General features: G+C 43.3%; 1 protein-coding gene across 1 annotated transcript in view; it reads right to left on the bottom strand.

Moving 5' to 3' along the window:
* LOC122787440 (4-hydroxyphenylpyruvate dioxygenase-like) overlaps window positions 1-22592 on the bottom strand; it is a 705402-nt gene that overhangs the window by 564171 nt on the left and 118639 nt on the right. The window contains exon 3 of the mRNA XM_044054155.1: window positions 7870-7932. Coding sequence (XP_043910090.1) covers window positions 7870-7932 — 63 coding nt within the window. The remainder of the gene's footprint in view (window positions 1-7869; window positions 7933-22592) is intronic.

The raw sequence follows: 22592 nt of genomic DNA on the forward strand, positions 1-22592 counted from the left end.
CGAATGTGCTACATGCAATACAAGAGGCTAGAAATCCTGCAACAAGAAATTTTATATTTCAGAATGGAAGAGATTTTCAATGTGGTGCCAAAACAGAGGACTGGATCCTTATCAGACAGGGGCATCTTTTATTTCCAAATACTTGTGTGAGCTGCTCAACTCAGGTTTGGTAAATGCCTACATTAAGGTATAGTTGTCAGCCATTTTATTCGGCAAAGCAATTGATCCACCACTTTATTCACATTTTGACATCCACCAGTTCTTTAAAAGGCATCCTACACATTAGGTCACCCAGAAGAATATGTGCCTCAATCCCGAGACCTGAAAATTGTCATTGAAAAAAAGACAGTGAAATCTGTGAAGCATTGATCTGGTATCCCAACCTGCAGCCTCAACAGCCTGCAGGACAAAGTAAAAGATTAGGAATAAGGGTAACTGTTCAGAATGTCAGATTATGGTCACAGCTTACTTAGCAAAGCTTGGCAAAAATGAATAAAGCCTTCCTTCTAGAGGAAACAACAGTCCAGATCAGGGTTTAACATAGACACACCAGGTACAGCCCCTTTCCATTGGCTATACAAATAGTGGCTTCATTTTTCTTCCAACCAAACCATCTCTACTGAGGTAGACCTGATACCAGCCCCTGGAATGATACTATATAAGCTGGTCAACTGTCAGTTTGGAATCAGACAAGAACACAATCAGACAAGAACACTCATCCCTTTTTGAATAAAGATCTTTTTAAACCCTTAACTGGACTGTTTTTCGTCTGGAATAGGATCATAGGATCATAGGAGGTTACTAGGCTATCGACCCAAAGGTCATTTCAAGCCTAGCCATTTCATCTCAGTGTAATACCAGAGATACTCTAGTCAAATAACAAGGGATTATATTTAATAATGACTGGCCATGTCTAGGAGGGTTATGGGTGCTATCCCTGGTAAGAATTTATGGTGCCCCATCCACTCATCCAGGTTCCTTTTGAACAGTGTCATAGAGGTGCTCTGCTTTTCATGAATTGGCAGCTTATTCCAAAGACACGCCAGTTGATGAGAAATGAATCTGTCCCTCCAGCACGTCCTATTCATGTTGCAGGCCATATTTAGGTCTAAGGAACAGGTAGCTCTAGTTCTGTTTCATTTACAGATGTGCAGCAAGTTGGCTTCTTTCCCTGACTTCATTTTTCTTAGTGCTGTTCTTACTTCTCCTTGAATGGGCTCCTCCTCTTCTTTCATCGTAGGCTGTGTCTGGAGCTGTACAGCTTCTGTGGAGTTTTCTTTATTCAAAAGCTTCTGAAAGTATTCCTTCCATCTGCCTTTGATTTCCTGTGGGCTGGTGAGCAGATTGCTGCTGGTGTCCCATACAAAGGGTGTTTGACTATCTCTCTATCTTTTTATCTTTGTCTTGCAACGTGACAGAGTTTCTTTGTGCCCTCTACTGAGTCACTTTCCAGAAGATGGTAGAGTACTTGTGTTGCCTTGTTCTTTGCTATTGCAACTCCTCTCATAGCCAACCAGTATTCCTTCTTAGTCTGGTCCATCTTTTCTATCTCCCACTTTTTCATACAGTCCTTCTTTCTTTTGATTACTTCCTGAACTTCCATCACTAACTTTCCTTATGGACAGTATTTCCATACATGGCTCAACCACACACCTGTTCTGTAGTCCTGACACATGCTGTTTTGCTGTTTTGAGGCACTGCTGTTTTTCACCTTCACCTATTTTCTTTTATTTCTGGAGTGCTAGAGCCCTGAGTAATTTCTTGAACTTGTGCATTATTTCCAGTCAACTTCCAAGTCTTCAGTCCTGTCTCTGTTGACCTTAGAATCATTTCTGGCCACTGCTTGCAGCATATTGTGGCAACCAGTGGTTTATGCTGTGGGCTGTTTCAATGGGGATGACTTTGTAATCACTGATTCTACCCCAGTAATCTTTACATACTAGGAGGTATGCTGAGTGCTTCTGAAGGCCTTTGGGTCTCAATCCTCCAGCTCCTGGGTGACTCCACCCTTCGATGAATTAATGGAATTAGTTGCTCAAAGGGTGTGGGAGTCTCCTGATACTGTGGAACCTGTCCCTTGGAGGCCCAACAAGTTTATTACCTCTTCCCAGGAAAAAAATGTTTTTTACCAAAGGAGTGCCAGTTCATGCCATGATGGTGGCAGCGGCAACCAAGAAAGAGATGTCTGAAACCTCATCTACTGTCCATCCTCCTAATAGAGATTCCAGGATTATGGACATGTATGGGAAATGCATTTTAGTTCAGAGACTTTTGCTATGCGATCGCTTAACTATTTGACACACTTTACCAGACTTCAGAGAGATCTCCTTAAAGAGCTTGGAGATTATTTACAGAATACTGCAGCTGAGGGTGTTCCTTATAAGGTGACATCCCAGCTCAATACCATTAACTCTATAGTTAACTCATCCAGGCATCTCATTTCATATGCACCTGATGGTACTAGCTGGGCAGCGGGTTTATACCCCATTTGATGGCTCATCCCTTTTCAGGCCTAAAGTCAAAGAGACCCTCACTAGAAGTGAACAAGATGGAAAGACTATCTGCCGTAGGAGTCCGTTTTTCCATCCCTATTAGACCTTACCCCATAGGGCAAAAGGGAGGAAAAATGTGGTTCCACGAGTCCCAAGGAGCCTTTCAGAACACACGCAGTGAACCCCCCTCCAGGGGCAGAGGAGGGGCAATAATAGAAGACGCCGCCCAGGTGGCAAAGGGGGTCCACAAAACCAGGGCGACAGGGATCAGTTCTTTGGGAAGCCCTACCAGCCCTCCTGACAGGAGGCCTGCCTGCCCTACTCTGGAGGCAGTCGGAGGTTGCTTGCCTTTGTATCCAGACACCTGGCTAAAAATTACAAAACACTCTTAGGTACAAAACATTATATCCAGAGGATATTTCATTCCTTTCACAGAACCACCCTCCGTATGAAAGAAAATCCCAGACATTCCACCCAGTCTCAGGGATCAAGCAACCATAGAACTTCAAAGGTTGCTAGAAAAAGAGTCATCCAAGTAGTCCCGGCAGACCAGATAGGATCCGGAACCTACTCAAGATTCTTTTTAGTTCCTAAGAAAACAGGGGACTGGAGGCCCATCTTGGACCTCAGCAAACTCAACACTTTTGTAAAGAAAGAGAAGTTCCGGATGGTCACGCGTCAGTCGATTCTTCCATTTCTAGGAATGGACGACTGGATGTGCTCTATAGATCTCAAGGATGTGTACTATCATATCAAAATGGCCGGACCATCCAGAGATCACTTGTGTTTCCAGCTGGGACCCAGTCATTATCAGTTCAGAGCACTGCCCTTTGGTCTCACAACAGCCCCCAGGGTGTTTACCAAATGCATGGCAGTGGTTATGGCTCACCTGAGGTGTCTAGGATTCCGAGTATTTCTGTACCTAGATGACTGGCTCCTCTCTGCCACCACCAGGCATCAACTAGTTCAATCCAGGGACCTCACTCTAAAACTGTGTTCCCAGTTAGGAATTACTATAAATTTTGACAAGTCTGTGTTGTCACCATCGCAGCATATTTCCATTATCGGAGCATATTTAGTTACCACCACCACCATGGTAAAACTGCCTTTAGAAAGAATAGTCACACTTCGACAACAGGCATCAGACATTCTGGCACAAAACAAAGTATCAGCCTCTCAAGTTTTAAAACTGCTAGGTACTATGGCAGCAACTCTCATAGCAGTTCCTCTAGGGCGCATACACATGAGAATACTTCAGTGGTTACTTTTCACTGAATGGTCTTACCAACAACTTCCATGTCATTCTTGATAATCATTACAGATTCATGCAAAAAGGATCTACAGTGGTGGTTGACCAGCCACCATGTAACAGTAGGTCGCCCATTTGTTCTTCCCCCGCCATCAGCCAAGGTGACCACGGATGCTTCTCTGATAGGGTGGGGTGCGGGGCTTTTTCAGGGAAGAACAGCCCAAGGCACCTGGTCGGAGACAGAGTCACAACTGCACATCAATGTTCTGGAAATGAGAGCAGTACTTTCGGCGTTGCAGTACTTCCAGGACTCTCTTCCTCTGGGAACGAATGCGATTCAGACCAACATGTCAGTAGTCTGGTATATCAACAAACAAGGGGAAACCAAGTCTTATCCCCTATGTTGAGAGGCCCTAAGAGTCTGGCAGTGGGCTGTATCCACCGGGCGCTTTCTGATAGCGATGCACATCCCGGGGAAATCCAAAATGATCGCGGACAAACTAAGCAGAGCTATTCTGATGCCGCATGAGTGGTCCCTCTAAAACAAGGTAGCAGAAAGGATTTTCCGCAGATGGGGCAAGCCTTGCTGCAACCTGTTTGCATCCCCCATGAATGCCAAATGCAGAAGCTAATTTGCCCTGAATCCCCCACCAGGGGAAAACCCAAGGGACTCTCTGGTCCACGTTTGGCCCCTGGTACATTTGTATGCATTTCCACCCATTCACCCGATTCCAAAATTTCTGCAGAAAGCCAAAGCCTTGGGAAGGACTGTGATTCTGATAGCCCCTTATTGGCCTCGACAGATTTGGTTCCCTTTTCTTCGACTCTACCAATTGGAGGAACCTTGGATTCTGGACCCAGTTTCAGATCTGCTGACACATTCACCAGGGGCTCTTCATTCTTCACTTCACTTCCTTAAATTGACAGCTTGGCTGCTCCGATTTCCAACATAGCCATATCCCACAACCTTTCCTCGGAAGTACAGCATATCCTTGTATCATCCTACAAGGCCACAACCAGAAAATTATATGTCAGCAAGTGGAAAAGATTCACTTTGTGGGCTTCTCAAAATAATATTGACCCATATATCACCCCAATTCCTGCCATATTAGAGTTCTTGACTAAACGTTTTAATGAAGGTGCTGTGACAGCTACCATACATGTTCAATTGGCTGCAATTTCTAATTTTCACCTCGGATTGGAAGGCTCAAACCTTATGTCCCACAGGTTATGCAGAGCCTTCTTTAAAAGGAACCATACATCTTAGACCACCAGTTAGACAACCTTTCACTCCCTGGAACCTAAATTTTGTTCTACCTAGGATTATTCTTCCCCCCTTTGAGCCTGCATCTTCCTGCCAACTAAAATTCCTGTCTTGGAAAACCATTTTCTTGGTGGCGATTACATCAGCATGCAGGGTGTCTGAACTACAGGCTTCATCTATTAAACCCCCATACTTGATTTTTCACCCTGACAGAGTGTCGCCGGATTAATCCATCCTTCCTTCCAAGGGTATGTTCAGAGGTTAATTTAAATCAAACAATTGAATTATCAACTTTCTTCAGTAAGTTGGAGTATATGTTGCATAAATTTGATGTACACAGACAACTCGGATTCTATTTAGATAGAACCAAAGAATTTCTAAAATCAGAACAACTTTTTGTATCTCATTCAGATACCAAGAAATGGCAACCTGTGTCAAAAGTCACTCTTTCCAAATGGTTAACAGATTGTATAAAATTGACATATTATTCAGTGAATCAACCGCTAGAACATAAAGTGAAGGTGCGCTCCACAAGGGCCGTTTCTACTTCTTCAGCTTACGTGGCTAGACTGCCGTTAGACACAATATGTGCAGCTGCCATTTGGTCAAAACCACATACCTACATTACGCATTACAAAGTAGATAAGGCCTCCAGGGACAGGGCTTCCTTTGGTTCCACTGTCCTAAGGAATATACTCCCATGAGCCACCCAGGATAAATGGTGCTTGGGACGCTACCCATTTGTAAGAATGAACGGCGAGATTGAACAACTTCACATAAAGAAGTTATGTACTCACCATAACGTTCCATGTGAGTTGTTCATCTCGCCTTCATTCTTACATTCCCTCCTGCCTACCCCCTCCAGGCTTCTCGAAGAACGAGTAGAGGTTTGAGGTCTGGTGGGTCTTTGTATAGGATTTCATACTCCAGCTGGAGTTACACTCATGTTATTTATGTTGTATATATTGGGATCAGCAAACTAGATCTGAGGTGAGGCAGAGAGCATCATGGGATAGGGACTTGGCCTCGAGCTACTTGAAACCCTTGAGCTTGTGAAAGCAGCTGACTCTGCTCCAAACCCATTTGTAAGAATGAAGGCGCAATGAACAACTCACATGGAACATTATGGTGAATACATAACTTCTTTTTCTATCATTATCACCATTAATTATCAGTATTTCTTTCCAACAGTCAGCCTTGAACACCTGCATCACTGTTTGATACATTTTCATGTTTCACATTATCAAGTCTTTTGAACACATTTCCATGTACACATTTTACAGAAGAGTACTTTTCAATGTAGATTATGCAAGGTTGATTAAAGGCAGGACAAAACCTTTACTGTATGCCATAATCACAACCACAGTACACTTTAATTACAAGGATGCAATTAGTTTGTTCTATATTTTGGATCTTTTCCTTGCAAAGAGTACATTGCCTCATGGTTTTCTTTCTGATATCTATTACGTTTACAACACAGCGGGTCTTTATTTCTGTATTTATTTTATTGTACTTATTATTTCAAACAAATGTTAGTTTGCTAACGTCTTTTTCATCTTGTAATGCTTTTAACTGTGCAAGAGTAATTTCACTTGCATTGCATACATCCACAGTTTGTTGTAAGGGCAGGTCTATTGCCCTTAACCTTTGTCTTGCTGCATCTTTGCTTTTAGCCCAAATGATTTTGTCTCTTATTAAAGAATTATGTATCTCATTAAATTCACAATCTGTTCTGATATACACTATCATTAAGTATCTACAGTCTCTGCAGGACCTTGTGATCTCATAAAGAACAAATGTCTAATAAATTATATTTTTTCTCAGCCTGCAATAATTACAGATGTTTCCCTAATTGCAGCTAGTTGTTTTTCCTCCTCAAAAAAAAAAAAAAAAAAAAAAAAAAACAGTTAAGCACCTTTATGACTTCTTCCTCAGCAACATGCAGGAATGCAGCACATTGAACTTCTTAAGATTTTTCATCTAATCCACTTGTGGTGAGCAATAAATCAAATTATTGTTAAGCTTCATTCCAGGGGAAGAATTCTGGGAGGTGCAGTTTAGACATATTTATTTTAATTATAAGTCTGTAGTTCCAAACACAGAGACTCTTGACAACAAAACATTTTTTTCACTTTAGCAGATATATACATTTATTTTCTTTACATATATTTAATCAGTCTGACACTATGCCATGTCAGAAGACTTAAGTTCTACACTGATGTAGAACATGTGGTTTAAGCTCTATAAGTTCCTATATTCAAAATTAATTCCCTGAAACACATGTATACATATACATACTTGTATGCACACATTCAAGTCCATTCTTTCATCTCCTGCTTAATCTAATTCAGGATAATGGGAAAGCCAGGCCCTATTATTTTGACATTCATTGTGTATAAGGTAAATGCCAGCCCATTTCAGGATGTACATGCTGTTGCATATGACAAACATATCTACAGGCAATTTGATTCAAAGGAATCTTAGTTCACCTATTGCATATCTTTGTTATGTGGTTGAAAACTGGAGCACCCAATACAATCCCACATACAGACTCCACACTCAAAGCATACCACCCAATAACTGAACTGGAGTGTGTGTGTGTGTGTGTGTGTGTGTGTGTGTGTGTGTGTGTGTGTGTGTGTGTGTGTGTGTGTGTGTGTGTGTGTGTGTGTGTGTGATTAAACTGAAGTAATCATACAGCCCATGTCCATACTCTGTATGATGGCTAATAATCAAATGATCGTTTAAAAAATAAAGCCCATGTGCAGAATTTTTAGAAAGACAATGGAAAAAGATTGTTTCTGCAGTTATGTATAAAATAACTAAGTTATATGACATTTTAAAAGACAGTTGTTACACTATACCTGCTTAGCATTTCCAACCCAGAAGGTGATATGATGGAAACTGACATAGCCTCCTCTTAGTGGCTGAAATACAAAACACTATTTTTGTTAGTGTGTGCACTTATTACTTAAAATTTCAAATACAAGTTTGCATTTACAGTATAAGTTATCCAAATGTTAAAGTGATAAGTTCATTAAAGAAACTTTTGTAAAGCATTGAGGTCGGATAAGTGTAACATCTCAGATTCTCTTATATTATTTAATGGACCTATACCAGAAATGATTCCACTGTACTTTTCCATTATTGGAGCAACAGCAATTTTAGCATTGGTACTATAGAAACTGGATAGAAAATATCTTAACTGCAAATGTGTGACAATCCCTTCCACCGTGGAACTGCAAGATACATTTTGTTTTACAGAACAGCAGTTACGATTGAAAGTGATATATGTGAGTTGCTTCGTACTTGCAAAAGTGATATTTACTTGAACCGATCATAGAAATAGAAGACGTTCGGTTGCAAGCTGGGAGATTAAATCAAATACACAAGTGTAAATAAAGGAAAACTCATTATTAACCAATTGATGCATGTAAAGTAAAAATAAAAAGCAACCCCCATAGTGCCTTTTTTAAGCAAGGCTCAAAGGACAAACCCACCTCCATAGACAACCCAAGGATAAAAAAACTAAAGGTAATGCTACTCAATGCCAGAAGTCTAAACCTCAAGATGCACGCACTCGAGACTCTTCTCCGTAGTATGGAGAAAATCGATGTCTGTGCAGTAGCAGAAACCTGGTTCAAGGCTCCTGAGAGCACCCCAGCACTACCAGGTTATAACTCATACCATGCGTTTTGGCCCCAAAACTCGGACCGAAGCACAAAAGGAGGGGGAGTGTCTATATTCATCAAAGATACCTACACCTCCAGGTTAGTGGCACTGCACGAAGCATCGGAAACCATCCATGTGCAACTAACAGCGGGCAAAACTGCCTTTCAGTTTGTAGCCAGCTACAGAACACCCTCCCTATTACAGGAACCCCACTTGGCATTCCTGAGAACACTGGAGAATATGAAGGTCTCTCCAAACACTATGTTATTGGGTGACTTCAACTACCCAAACATTGACTGGGAAAACTACTCAAGCCCAAACACCCTCGCCCAACGGTTCCTTGAATTTATAAACTCTAACGTGATGGAACAACTGGTCACCACTCCCACAAGAGGGAACAACATATTGGACCTGGTCATCACCAACATGGGGACTCTATGTTCCACACCAGAGGTAAACCCCTCATTAGTAAGATCAGACCATAAACAAATTTCCCTGGACATCCATATCCCGTCCCCACCCCCAGCCAAGGAAATCACTGTATAGAATTTCTCAAAAGCCAACTTTGCACTTCTCTAACTGAGGTGGAATCCTTCAAAGCCCCCGGGCCAGAGGATAATACAGCTCAATCCGCAGAATCCTTTACAAATGCATTCTATGTGCACCTACAGGAATGCATGGATCATGCTATCCCAAATAAAACCAAGACTCACTCCTCCAAAAACAGGAGACCGGTCTGGTGGACCCCAGCCATAAATAAGCTATACAACAGGAGGAGGTAGCTACTACATGACAGAGCAAAATCCCAAAAAGGGAAGGCATCTCTGATCAGTATTAGCAAGAAACGTCGATCCCTCATAAAATCATCAAAGGCCAGTTTCGAAAGAAAAATTGCCTTAGACACTAAAGATAATCACAAGGCCTTCTTTAGTTATGTCAGGAATATGGGTGGAAACTCCCAGATATGCTCTGAATTGTTGCATAATGGTACAAAACATACCGAACCTACAGACATAGCCAACATCCTGGCAGACAGATTCAGCGCAAACTTCTCCCCCCCTTCCCCCCAAAGGAGCAAATGCCTATCCCAACTGAATGTAACCTCCCTGACATCACAGATGCACAGGTGAAAGCTGCCCTCTCCAAAGCAAAAAACACAGCATCTATGGGACCGGACGGTGTCCCAGGCTGTGTCTTACATGAGCTCCAAGAAGAACTGAACCCTCACATTAATTCACTGTTCAAACTTAGCCTTACTACAGGATATGTGCCAAAAGAATGGCATACAGTTACAGTGGTCCCACTCCACAAAGGTGGTGCCACAACGGACCCCGGGAACTATTGCCCCATAAGCCTGACTAGTCTGGTCTGTAAAGCTATGGAGCGTATTGTCATGGAACTCATAAACAAAGACATTGGGAGCCTCCATACACCTGACCCTGCCCAATTCGGCTTTAAGGGCAGATCTTGCCTCTTAAACCTATTTGATTTCTTTGAAACAGTTACCAAAGCCATAGATGAGGGCAAGGTAGTCCACACAGCCTACCTGGACCTCGCAAAAGCCTTCGACACAATACCTCACTCGGGCATCATAAATAAGCTTACGAGCTTAAATATCAACCCCTATATCACAAGATGGGTTGCAAACTGGCTCAGAGATAGAACCCACATGGTCAGAATCGCAGGTGCCATGTCCGAATCCAAAACAGTTACAAGTGGCATCCCACAGGGCTCAGTTCTGGGACCTCTCTTGTTCGGCATATACTTCTCTGAGGTTCAGGCTAACACGGGTGGATTATGGCTGACAAAGTTCGCAGATGACTACAAACTGGGGGCCATAATCGAATCTCCAGCTGACACAAGCATCCTCCAAAAGGGTCTCACAGAGACGGATGCTTGGTGCCAGAGCCACGGCCTCAAGCTAAATGCTAAAAAATGCATAGTCATCCCCTTTGGGAAAAACAAGGTGCCCACAAATTACCACATAGGTGGTAATCCATTAAGTACGGAAGAAGTAATTAGAGATTTGGGGACCAACGTAGATAGTAATCTCTCCTTTGATAATCACATTGCTAAAGTGGTTAGAAAGACCTTCTATATAGCCCACCTTATCACAAAAGGGTTCGCATCTAGATCAAGAGAGGTCATTGTACCCCTCTACTCGTCACTCATCAGGCCCATAATTGAATACAATGCCCCTTTTGGGATGTACCTTACCCGACACCTGCAGCAAGTGGAGAGACCCCAAAAGTACCTCACCAACAGGATCATGGGCTACAAACAGATGTCCTATGCAGCTTGACTAAAGAAACTCCAGCTCTACTCAGTTGCTTTACCGCCTACTCAGAGGCGGTCTATGCCTGACGTACAAAGCCATGTCAAACCCAGAATTAATGGACATGCTCCACCTCAAAAAATCCAAGTCCCTTAGAGCTACACGCTCCAGGGACTTAAACCTCAGCACAAAAATAAATAGGACATGCTGGAGGGACAGATTCATTTCCCAGAGGCTCCCCTCACTCTGGAATAGAACCCCAATTCATGTTAGACAGCCCCTCGCTGACCCTCTTCAAGCGAAATCTGGACGCGTGGATGGGAAATCGCAAATTCACCCCTGGGATCTCTTCTGTGTCCCTGCTAGACAGAGGCACAGTAAACTAATCTTAAAAGGATACCTTCTGTGACCTACTTTACTGAGGCACAGTAGGCTAATCAAATAGGGAGGCGGAAGCCAAATACACTCTGGCTAGGCTTATAAATGCCCTAGGGCAGATAGCCTAGTATCTACCTATGAACCTATGAAAAATACCTCTCAATTGGCCAGATTTGTGCCTCATATTTTGGTCTGTGCCTTGTAAAATGTGGGGTTTTCTGGCACATTGCTGAAGATGGAATTCACTAAATAATGACAGACAGAAGTTTCACACGTTATTTCCTTCAGAAAAGTAATGCTAAGACAACACCTTTTATTCTACCAACATTCTCAGTTTAAACCACTGCCTGCCCTGTGACTACGTTTACCCTCCTTTCAAATACTTCTCACATTAACGGAAGAGCAACCTTTGAGAGAAGCAGCTGCATCATTGCGCGTTCGTACGACACTTTCAGTTTTGGAAGCCCTTCTGTGCTCCATACCTCTCAACCCGTAAGACAAAGAAATCTGAACAAAGCCATATATAACTGGGGGTGGGGGGAAAGGCACACAAATACTGCTCTTACAAACAGAAAGATGACAGAATAACAGATTTCAGATTAGCATGAATTTTAACTGCTGATTACAGCTGTTGCCCTGATAATGGAAAAGTACCGATTCCAGTGTCACAAATACCTCTTCTTTGGAGTATTTTAACAATAGCTAGAAAAATCATTACAAAAACTGGAAAACAGAGACTACTATCTCATTCAATAATGAATTTATCTGTTTAGCAAAATCAGTATGCAATAACGAATCACTTAATATAAGAATGAGAGCTAAAAATGTGACATAAATTGTTAGCTTGGGAAAAATTACAAAGCATATTAGAAAAGTATTAATTATATTAGAAATGTTTTGAATTTTGTTATGGACTTTGTAAATGGCATATGTGTACATAGTTTCATAAGATTGTTTTAAAATCAAATAAAAAGTTTTTTAAAAAAAAAAAAGAAACAATGGCTCAGTTTTGTATATGATCAAACAGAATACAATTTGGAAAGCAAATGGAAGGCAACTGCAACCATGGTAACCAAACAGAAAAGTTTATATCCATACTAAAACATTACAATAACATAAGAATAATCCTGTTGTATTATAGCCCAGTCTTATATTGTGAAATAGCTATGTTAATCTTCCAGTCACAGCATATATGTTACAACAGGGATGAAGAAGTGATATTGTTGATCTAATGTAGCCCATGTTTTAGCTTTTATTATGCAGTACATCCTTAGGTTCATAAGTGACTATTAGGGTAATGACCCCAGAGGGCTTTTTTAAGCCCATCCATGCTTACAAAATGTGAGAGTCAAACCCTGAACCTTGCTACTGTATGGTAAACAAATTAATTGTGAAAACCTCAACCACTTATCATAGGATCATAGGAGGTTACTAGGCTATCAAACCAAAGGTAATTTCAAGCCTAGCTGTTTCATCCCAATATAATATTAGAGATACTCTAGTCAATACCAAGGGATTGTATTTAGTAATGACTGCCCATGTCCAGGAGGCTTATGAGTGCTATCCCTGGTAAGAATTTATGATGCCCCATCCACTTGTCCAGGTTCCTTTTGAACAGTGTCATAGAGGTGCTCTGCTTCACATGAATTGGCAGCCTATTCCAAAGACATGCCAGTCAATGAGAGATGAATCTGTCCCTCCAGCACATCTTATTCATGTTACAGGCCATATTTAGGTCCCTGGAACAGATAGCTCAAGTTCTGTTTGATTTACGGATGTGCAGCAAGTTTATTAGGTTGTCATAGAGGTGCTCTGCTTCACATGAATTGACAGCCTATTCCAAAAGTGAGTCAGTCACTGGCAGATGAATCTGTCCCTCCAGCACATTGTATTCATGTTGCAGGCCATATTTAAGTCCCTGGAACAGGTAGTTATAGTCCCAGCAACAGCAACGTCATTAGGTTTGGGTTGGAGAATGCTCTTTAAGCCAGGCTTAAGTCTCCCCTAAGAAGTCTATACAATATGGAGTATTGTGACAGGGACTTTAGTTGTACTCTGTAAGGCAAGTGCTGGATTCCCTTGATCTTCTTTGTTACAAACCTCTGAGGTCTCTCCAGTTGCTGAAGATGCTTTGTGTGGTACATGCCTAAAGGGGCATTATACTCAATTATGGGCCTGATTAGTGACAGGTATAGGGGGGGTTATAACCTTCTTTGCTCTAGAGGCGATGCCTTTGCTAATCAAGTGTACTTCATAGAAAGCCTTCCTTACTACAGTAGACACATGGTGGTCAGAGTTAAGATCGCAGTCTACTTGTGATCCCAGATCCCTTACTAATTCATTGGTACATAGGGTATTGTTAATTTGATAGTGTGAGGGGACACTGCTTTTACTGAAGGGAATAATGATGCATTTCTTTGCATTCAGTTTGAGACCTTGACTAAGACACCAGTCATTTGTCTGCATAAGACCCTCCTAAAGTTTGCTAACATCATTTGGGGATTCAATAATTGCACCCAGTTTGCAGTTGTCCACAAACCTGGTCAGCCACAGCCCCTTATTTTTGGCTTGAACTTCTAAGAAGTATATAACAAACAGTAGGGGGCCCAACAGTGACCCTATTGGCAACCCACTGGTGACAGGTCTGCTGGTTGATGTGGAGTCACCCACTTTGATAGTGTGTGCCTGGTTTGTGAGCCAGTTGGCAGTCCATCTTACAAATGGGTTTACATTCAGTTTGCTAAGTTTATTGGTAATGCCTGAGTGTGGAATTGTGTCAAAGGCCTTTGCCAAGTCGAGGTATCTTGTGTGGACAGATTTGCCCTTGTCAATGGCCCTGGTCACATTTTTGAAGAAATCCACCAGATTTAACAGGTAAGCTCTGTCCTTGACGAAGCCAAATTTGGTCAGATCCAGGGTTTGGAGGTCACCTGTGTCTTTATTTATGAGGTCCATGATGATATATTCCATGGCTTACAGATGAAGCTGGTCAGGCTTATAGGTCTATAATTCCCTGGGTCTGTTACTAAGCCACGTTTGTGGAGGGGGATAAGTGTCACTATTCTCCATTCTGCAGGAACTACGCCTGTCATTAAGGTATGATTAAACATGGTGCTTAATGGTTATGCTAGCTCATGTTTAAGTTTTTTTAAAGGACAGTCTAGGATGCTGTCTGGTCCCATAGAGGCTGTCTTTTTTGCCTTAGACAAGGCTTTAATGACCTGCTCTTTGGATATGTACAGTGGGGGGAAGTAGGGCCAAGTAAGTTTGGAGGGATAAAGGAGTGAAATTTTGCCAAGTCTGTCCACTAGCAGATTTGCTATCTGTGCGGGATCAGTGTATGTGATAGCATTAGTGACAAGTTTGGCACATGCTTGGGTCCTACATTTAGGCTACATCCATAGCTGTAAAAGGCCTTATGGTTATCCTTGGCCACAATTGCTAAGTTTTTCTCAAAGTTACTTCTAGGGGATTTGACATGTTGTCTTATTTGCCTGTTGAGGCTGAGAAAGGTGCATTTCCATTGTTGGGGCCTCGCCTTAGTTTTCCTGGACAGCAACTTTTTGCATTTGTTGTAAAGTTTGTTGTTGCTGGATATCCACCAGGGTGGCTTGCTTTTTCTTTGTGCTCTGGCTTTGATTCTCTCTGCAACAGCTGAGTCTATACACTTATACAAGTGATTGTACAGGGCTTCAGTGTAAGCGTTGGTGTAGTTACTAGTTCCAGCTGAGGATGGGGCTTGGAATGCATTTATACCTTCCCCTAGGAGAATATAGTTTGCCTTGGTGAAGTTTTTTAGTCGGACCTCACCCTTTGTGAGTTCTGGTGTTAGAGGCAGTATGAAGGAGACTAACTTGTGGTCAGATTGAACTAATGAGAGTACTATAGTTGTGTTGGTGCATCTGTTTGTCATGTTAGTGATAACCAGATCTAGTATGTTTGTTCCTCTTGTTGGGGTTTGAACAATTTGTTCCGGGGCATTTGAGTTAACAAAGTCAAGGAACATTTGTGCAAGTGAGTTGAGGCTGGAGTAGGTTTCCCAGTAGATGGTGGGATAATTGAATCTCCAATGACCAGACTGTTTGACTATATTTGGATTGATCCAATTTGGTCAAGTAGGCCTGGTGTGCATCATGATTCATGGAGGGGACTTTATAACTTGCTGTGACTTTAATGGGAATCTTACCTACATTAATCTGAACTTGAAGAAACTCCATGGAGTTGTCCAGTCTAATTACTCAGGAGGTGTATTTATCTCTAAAATATATATATATATATATATATATATATCTACACACCACTTCCTTTTCTTCTCACACGTTCATTTTGTGGTTTGAAGGTGTGAAAGGCATTGTAGCCTTGCAAGGCCAGGGTACTGTCTGAGGCCTTGAACTAGCTTTCTGTGATTGCACAGACATCTACATCCTTCAGTGACAGAGGTGCTTCCAGGGTGTGCAGTTTTTGGTTTAAGCTCCTAGCGTTTAGCAGCATAACCCTTATTTTGTTATTATTGGCAATTTTTACGTCAGCAATTTTGTTTTTGAGACCTTGCATAAAAAGGGCACTATGGGGCAGGCAAGAACTTTTGCCAGCAGTCAAAAGCCTATTGGTGCCAGATGCAAACCGTTTCTGGCAAGGTTTGTCGACCATGTCATCCCAGGCTGATAGAAACCGGATCTCCTTTCTTTGAATGACACCAAAAACTAAGCCAATTATTGAAATTGATCATTTTTTGTTTGTACTGTGGCATCATTCTAGGTGAGAATAATGTGCTGCTCAAGGCTAGGGACATACCTGCTTGGGACGCATACTCAGAGAGCTCAATCATATCTGTCTGCATATAGTCCAGTGAGGTATGTCTCAGATCATTCACTCCAACATGAGCTGTGACAGAGTCATAATGGTACTTGTTGCTGAGACACCTGAGTGCATGATTGATCTAACAAATCCTAGCACTGGACAGGCAGCTGACCATGACTTTCTCCTTATCTAACCTGGTAAGTGGGACATCCTTGTGTCTCACTATGGAGTCTCCAATGACAAGAAAATTTGTTTCTTGAATGTTATGCCTTAAGGGCTTGTTAAGTGAGACACTGGTGTTGCTCTGTGTTTTGGGTGCTGTGGGAACTGTGTTAGTTGTAGCAGTCTTGTGATGTTCTTCATGTTTCACTGTTGCAGTCATCACATTTGGGTTATCCCTGCCAGGGTAGCCTTCAGTCGGCCCGAATACCAGAGGCTTAGTATTTCTGCATTGGTTGCCGTCGCTCCAGGACTGACGTCAGGTCATCAGTGGTATAAAATAAGGCAGCCGACACCATTATATCAGTCTTTCTTGCTAAGGAGCCCAAAGCAGAAGCAGTTCACACGAGTGCAGGTCAGCCGCTACCTGAGTTTTTTGTTTCAAATTGAAGTTGAAGTCTTCTAAAGCTAAGTACCCCATTGGGGATCCTTTTTTCTTGCTCTAACCGATGCCAAAAAAGTTAACAATTGTCTCACCTGTGGAAAGCAAATACCACACCAACATTTTCATTCTTACTGAGTCACTAGCTTAGGCCCAGACCACGACGTCCTGCACGGTCGCTTTTGTGCTTTGTTCAACACCAGAACTATACATCGTCAGGCCCTTATTGTAGCTAGATATTTTCTCTCTCAGTCCTCGAATTGCAATATGGCTTCGGTAAGCCATCTGACAGCAGATCTTCCAAAAAAACATAAGGATAAAGACAGAGACAGATCACACAGGTCCAAAACTGCCAACTCCGCTTCTGTTAAGCTAGTTGTCAGTTCTCCGGTCCTCAGTGAGGTACTTTCGCGGCCCCTGATGCCCACTTCTGTGGATTTGCAGGCCACTACCGAGACCCTTTCGGAGTCCAGTATGCCGTGAGACTTTTCATCAACTAAGGATCCTGCGGATTTCTCTACCTTAGATGGGTCCAGAGCCACTGAGCAGGCACCAGCTTCCGAAGAAGTATTTTGCACTACTGATTCGACACAGACCGATGACTTCTTTTGCATCTGTCATTCTTTTGAAAACTACTGAGTTTCTAAAGGCTCAGGGTATGACCCACACCCTTAAAACCGACGACCCAATCTCAGGGCACCTGCTTCCTTGCCTCAGTCTCAGATGCTTAAAATGGCGGAAGACCTTATAATGCTTATCAGGGGAAGCGAGGCTACCCCTGCCAAAAGAAAAAGAGATTTGCACCCAGTAGTTTTATCTGAACAGGAGTCCAATGACTGATGCATCTGAATATGAAGATATGCAACCCCTCTCTGCTTGTGAGAATTCTGATGCAGAGGAATCCATCCCTTCAGCCTCTCCACCCAAGGACTTTTCTTTTGGGGAAACCCTGCATACTTTAAGGGAGCATTTCCAATGGGAATATCAGGACTACCCTCAGTCAAAAAAGAGACTCAGGGAATTCTTAGGTCTTCCACAGCACAGACCTCTGGCCATTCCTCCTGTCCTGGATGTTGTGAATGATGTCTTTATGGAATCCAGTTTGACTCCTCCCTCCCGCTCCCAGGAAACCAGACAGGTACTATAGAGTCCCTGACTCTCACAAATTTCTTTTCAAAAATCTTACTGCTGACCCCGAGGTTATCTCTCAAGGACCTAAAGGAATTAAAGCAATTTCTGCTAAGAATCCCAACCCCTCAGATAGGGATTCCCGAGCATTAGACAGATGGGGTAAAAAAGTATACACCTCTGCTACTCTTGTTATCAGAGCACTAAATTGTCACTTCCATATGCTGAAATATCAGCAACATACCATGGAACTCCTAAAACAAAAAATATCTTCTTTTTCTGCTTGTGCAGAAAATAAAGAGTTACAAGAGTTAATGCATTCTGCAAGTCAAGTAACTAAGCACACCTTACAATGTGGTTTTGACGCCCTAGAAGCATCTTGCAGGGCAGCAGTCACTGGTTCTGTCCTTAGAAGGCATGCTTGGCTTAAGGAACAGCCTTTGCCAGACCATGTCAAATCCAAATTATTGGAAGCATCCTTGCACAAAGACAACTTATTTGGCACGAAGGCAGAGGAGGTCTTGAAAAAGATGGAAGAAAAAAGCTAAATCTATGCAGACAGTTAGATTTCTTGCAGGTCCAGCCACTGAGGTTCAGTAGGCATTGCCCCTCCATACACTGGTCCTTTCCTGCCCCCTCCAGGTCAGCTCAGCCCAAACCCCGGGGAAGCAGGCCCCTGAGACAACAGCCCCAGGGAATGCAGCGATCTAAGCAATGGAATTCCTTCTCTTCAAAACCAGGGAGTACTAAGCCACCCTTCATGGTAAGAATTCACAATGACTTCACACTTGCACCCCCTCCCTCTGCCGACCTGCTCTTGCCCCTAGGAGGAAAACTCACCTTCCATGCAAGCACCTGGGCCACCATTACCAATGACCACTGGGTCCTCAACATAGTGTCCCAGGGATACAGATTTTATTTCCACACTCTACCAACCCCAAAAGGGTTCCCAGATCTTCCCCCAAGCAGTGGGCAGAGGCCAAAAAGCAAGTCCTTTCCCTGCTCTCTATGAGGGCAATAGAGCATGTTCCTGCAAACAGACAGGCCAAGGTTTCTACTCCAGACTCTTCCTTGTACCCAGAAAAGGGGGCACCTGGTGCCCCAACCTCGATCTCTCCATTCTAAACATCTTTCTGGTGATACAAAATTTCAAAATGCTAACCCTCCAGCAACTTCTACCTATGCTCTCCAAGGATGCTTGGTTAGCCACCCTAGACCTAAAAGAGGCCTACCTACACATCTCAATAGGGGAATCATGCAGGAAATATCTACGTTTCAGGGCAGGATCACTGCACTTTCAGTTCTCTGTGCTTCCCTTTGGCTTATCCACTGCTCCAGAGTTTTCACAAAATGTCTGGCTCCCGCCATTGCTTTTTGCAGAAAAAAAAATATTCACATTTACCCATACTCAGACGACTGCCTGATTCAGCAAACAGTTAGGAAAAGCTGCTAAACCACCTGACTTTTGTAAAGGACCTACTGACTTCCCTGGGGTACACTATCAACGAAAAGAAATCCAAGCTACTACCCACCCAAAAAACTGTATTCCTGGGAGCAAGCCTGGACACACCATCCCAGATGGCATTCCTTACACCAGAAAAACAAACTTACCTGACAGCCTACTTCTCTCACCAGACCCCATTTATCCGCAAGGAAAATCCTGCAAGCTCTGGGGTTCATGGCTTCTTTTATTCTACTCATTCCATATGCCAGACTGCATATGAGGAAACTACAATGGTACCTAAAAAGCTTTTGGTGTCAACACTTGCTAGACCTGGAAACTCTTATACCAATGATACCTTGTTTAAGGTAAGATTTTCTTTGCTGGGCAGCAGCATGCTACCACAACAAGGGACTACCCTTCTCACAACCCCATGCGGCCCAGACCCTCACCACAGATGCATCAGACTATGCCTGGAATGCACACCTGGACAGCAGGTGCATTCAGGGCCAATGGAGTCCAAATCAAATACATCTGCACATCAACCAAAAAGAGACGTTAGCTGTTCAGCACGCTCTGACAGCTTTCGGACCCCTTCTCTCTCTGGGGCCTCTACTGATTAGAACAGACAACACCACTGTGATGTGGTATATCAACAAGCAGGGAGGGATGCACTCGTACCTTCTGTGAAGGCTTGCCATGACCTTTTGGCACACGGCCTCAGGCATGCAACTACACCTGTTAGCACAATTCCTGCCAGGCTCTCTTAACTCCCTGGCAGACAACTTAAGCAGAAATCTTCTGGACCCACACGAGTGGCAGCTAGACCAAAGAATCTTCACCCTTGTAACCCAGAAATGGAGCACCCTGAAGGTCGACCTCTTTACTTCCCGCTCCAACCATCAGCTCAGCAAATTCTGCACCATGGAACCTCACAGGAAGGCAGGGAAAGTGGATGCTCTATACTTCCAGTGGGTCAAAATCTCTATCTATGCATTCCCCCTCTATCGCTCTCAGTCTATGCATTCCCCCCTCTACCGCTTATTACAAGGGTACTGCTCAAAATAAGGGAGTAAAAACCATGGACAATCCTGATTGCCCCAGACTGGCCATGCTAGCACTGATACCCACTGCTGTGCAGCCTGTCACCCCTGCCACCATGGCATCTCCCTCAGATCTCAACACTCCTGACCCAGAGAAATGGAGAATTCATGCATCCCCAATTGCAGACCCTCAATCTGGCAACCTGGCTTATTCCCTGACCACTGCACAAGCTGCCAATCTAAGCAAACAAGTTCTAGATGTTATATGTGAGGCCAGACACCCTAGCATTAGAAAGTCTTACGTGGACAAGTGGAAAAGGTTTTGCACCTGGATCCAGGCTAAGGGAGCCAGAACGACACAGCCCTCCCTACCTCTCCTCCTGGATTACCTGGCTGACCTACTACACAAGGGTCTATCCTTCTCTTCTATCAAAATTCATGCCTCTGCCATCTCTGCTCATTTCATCACAGAGCCACCTCTTTTCTCCCACCCTCTCATGAAATAGTTCCTAAGAGGGGCTAACAACTTGAGGCCACCCAGATGAGCACCTACCCCAGCTAGGGACCTAAACTTTGTGTTGGAAAAGCTCACCCTGCTCCCCTTTGAACCAGCAGCTTCAGTAGAGTTAAAGTTTCTCTGTTGGAAGATAGCCTTGCTTCTGGCCATCACTTCAGCTAGAAGAGATTCAGTGCTACAAGCACTAATGGCTGTACAACCCTTCATTGTTTTCCATGCTGACAGGGTCTCCCTGAGGACTAGCCCATCCTTCATGCCAAAAGTGGTGTCCAAAGTGGCTCCCAACCAATCCATTCATTTGCCCACCTTTTTCCCTAACCCTCAAAACAAGGGGGAAAGGATTCTGCACTCTCTAGATGTGCACAGACAGCTCAGATTCTACCTAGACAGGACTAAATCATTTAGAAAGACTGATCAATTGCTAGTCAGCTTTGCTGCAGGAGAAGAGGACAAGGCCATATACAAACAAACCATTTCCAAATGGATAGCACACTGCATCTATTTCTGCTACAAGCAGCATGGGAAACCTCCCCCCAAGGGGGTCAGAGCACACTCTACCAGAGCAACCTCCACCTCTGCAGCCTTCCTCAGAGGGGTCCCCACCAGGGACATCCTAGTGGCTGCAACATGGACATCTGTTCATAACCTCACCAAGCATTACCACCGGCCTATCTTCTCCAAATCTAGGGCAGGCTTTACCACAGCAGTCTTGCAAGACATCCTAGCCAGCCCCCAGTGTTCTTGACTGCATCCACCCTTTTCTTAGGCTTTGGCAATCAACCCAAATGTGATGACTGCAACAGTGAAATACAAAGAACATGGTACAGTTGTGTACACTTACCATAAATGTCGATGTTTGAGTGTATTCACTGTTGCAATCCTGGTTCCCCCCCTCCATCTCCCTTGTCTCTCTCTCAGTTTCTCTCTCTCTATCCTTACAAGGAATTTTTGGTATTTACTTTCTACTGGTGGTGTTCTTCCACCATAACCTAGCTCCCTCTTGAGGACTCCTGACATTTAGGGCAAGAAAAACTGATTTAATGGCATCGGCTGCCTTATTTTATACCACTGACGATCTGATGTCAGTCTTGGAGTGAAGACAACCGATGGAGAATACTAAGCCTCTGGTATTCGGGCCGACTGAGGGCTACCCTGGCAGGGATAACACAGATGTGGTGACTGCAACAGTGAATACACTTGAACATCTACATTTATGGTAAGTGTACACAACTGTACTTTTTGGAGATATCTGGTGTTCTGGTGTTTTAAAAGGTATTTTGGGAGAACCTCCACATATGTTGATTTATGTGTTGGATATGTACTATGTGCATGAGCAATGATACTGTATGTCTGAGTAGTGTTGGCTGAGTTGCAACCACTTCTGTGTTACTGCTTCGAGTGAGAGAGAGCAGGGATTCAAGATTCTTGGTGTAGATACATCTCTCGCAGTCTGTCCTAGAGTGAGTTATTAGTAGAGGGTTGTCAGTGTACATGAAGCAGTTGCTACACTGCCTCAGGAGACCCAATTCAACAAGGCTGGCAGGAGAAACAAGGGTAGTCCAACTGTCCATAATGCTGGGTATGAAGAACTGTTAATACAAAGGGGGTGCTTTCAGGACTGGTCTAGGAGGTGCTCTGTAGATGGGTATTTCTGTTGGGGTTTTTGGCTGGGGGTTTAATAGGTCACAGCTCATTAGCAATACTTCTTAGACCAGAAATGTACTAAAGATGA

This window comes from Protopterus annectens, chromosome 13.part0, assembly GCF_019279795.1.
Source record: "Protopterus annectens isolate FY-2018-M chromosome 13.part0, PAN1.0, whole genome shotgun sequence".
Lineage (NCBI taxonomy): Eukaryota > Metazoa > Chordata > Ceratodontiformes > Protopteridae > Protopterus > Protopterus annectens.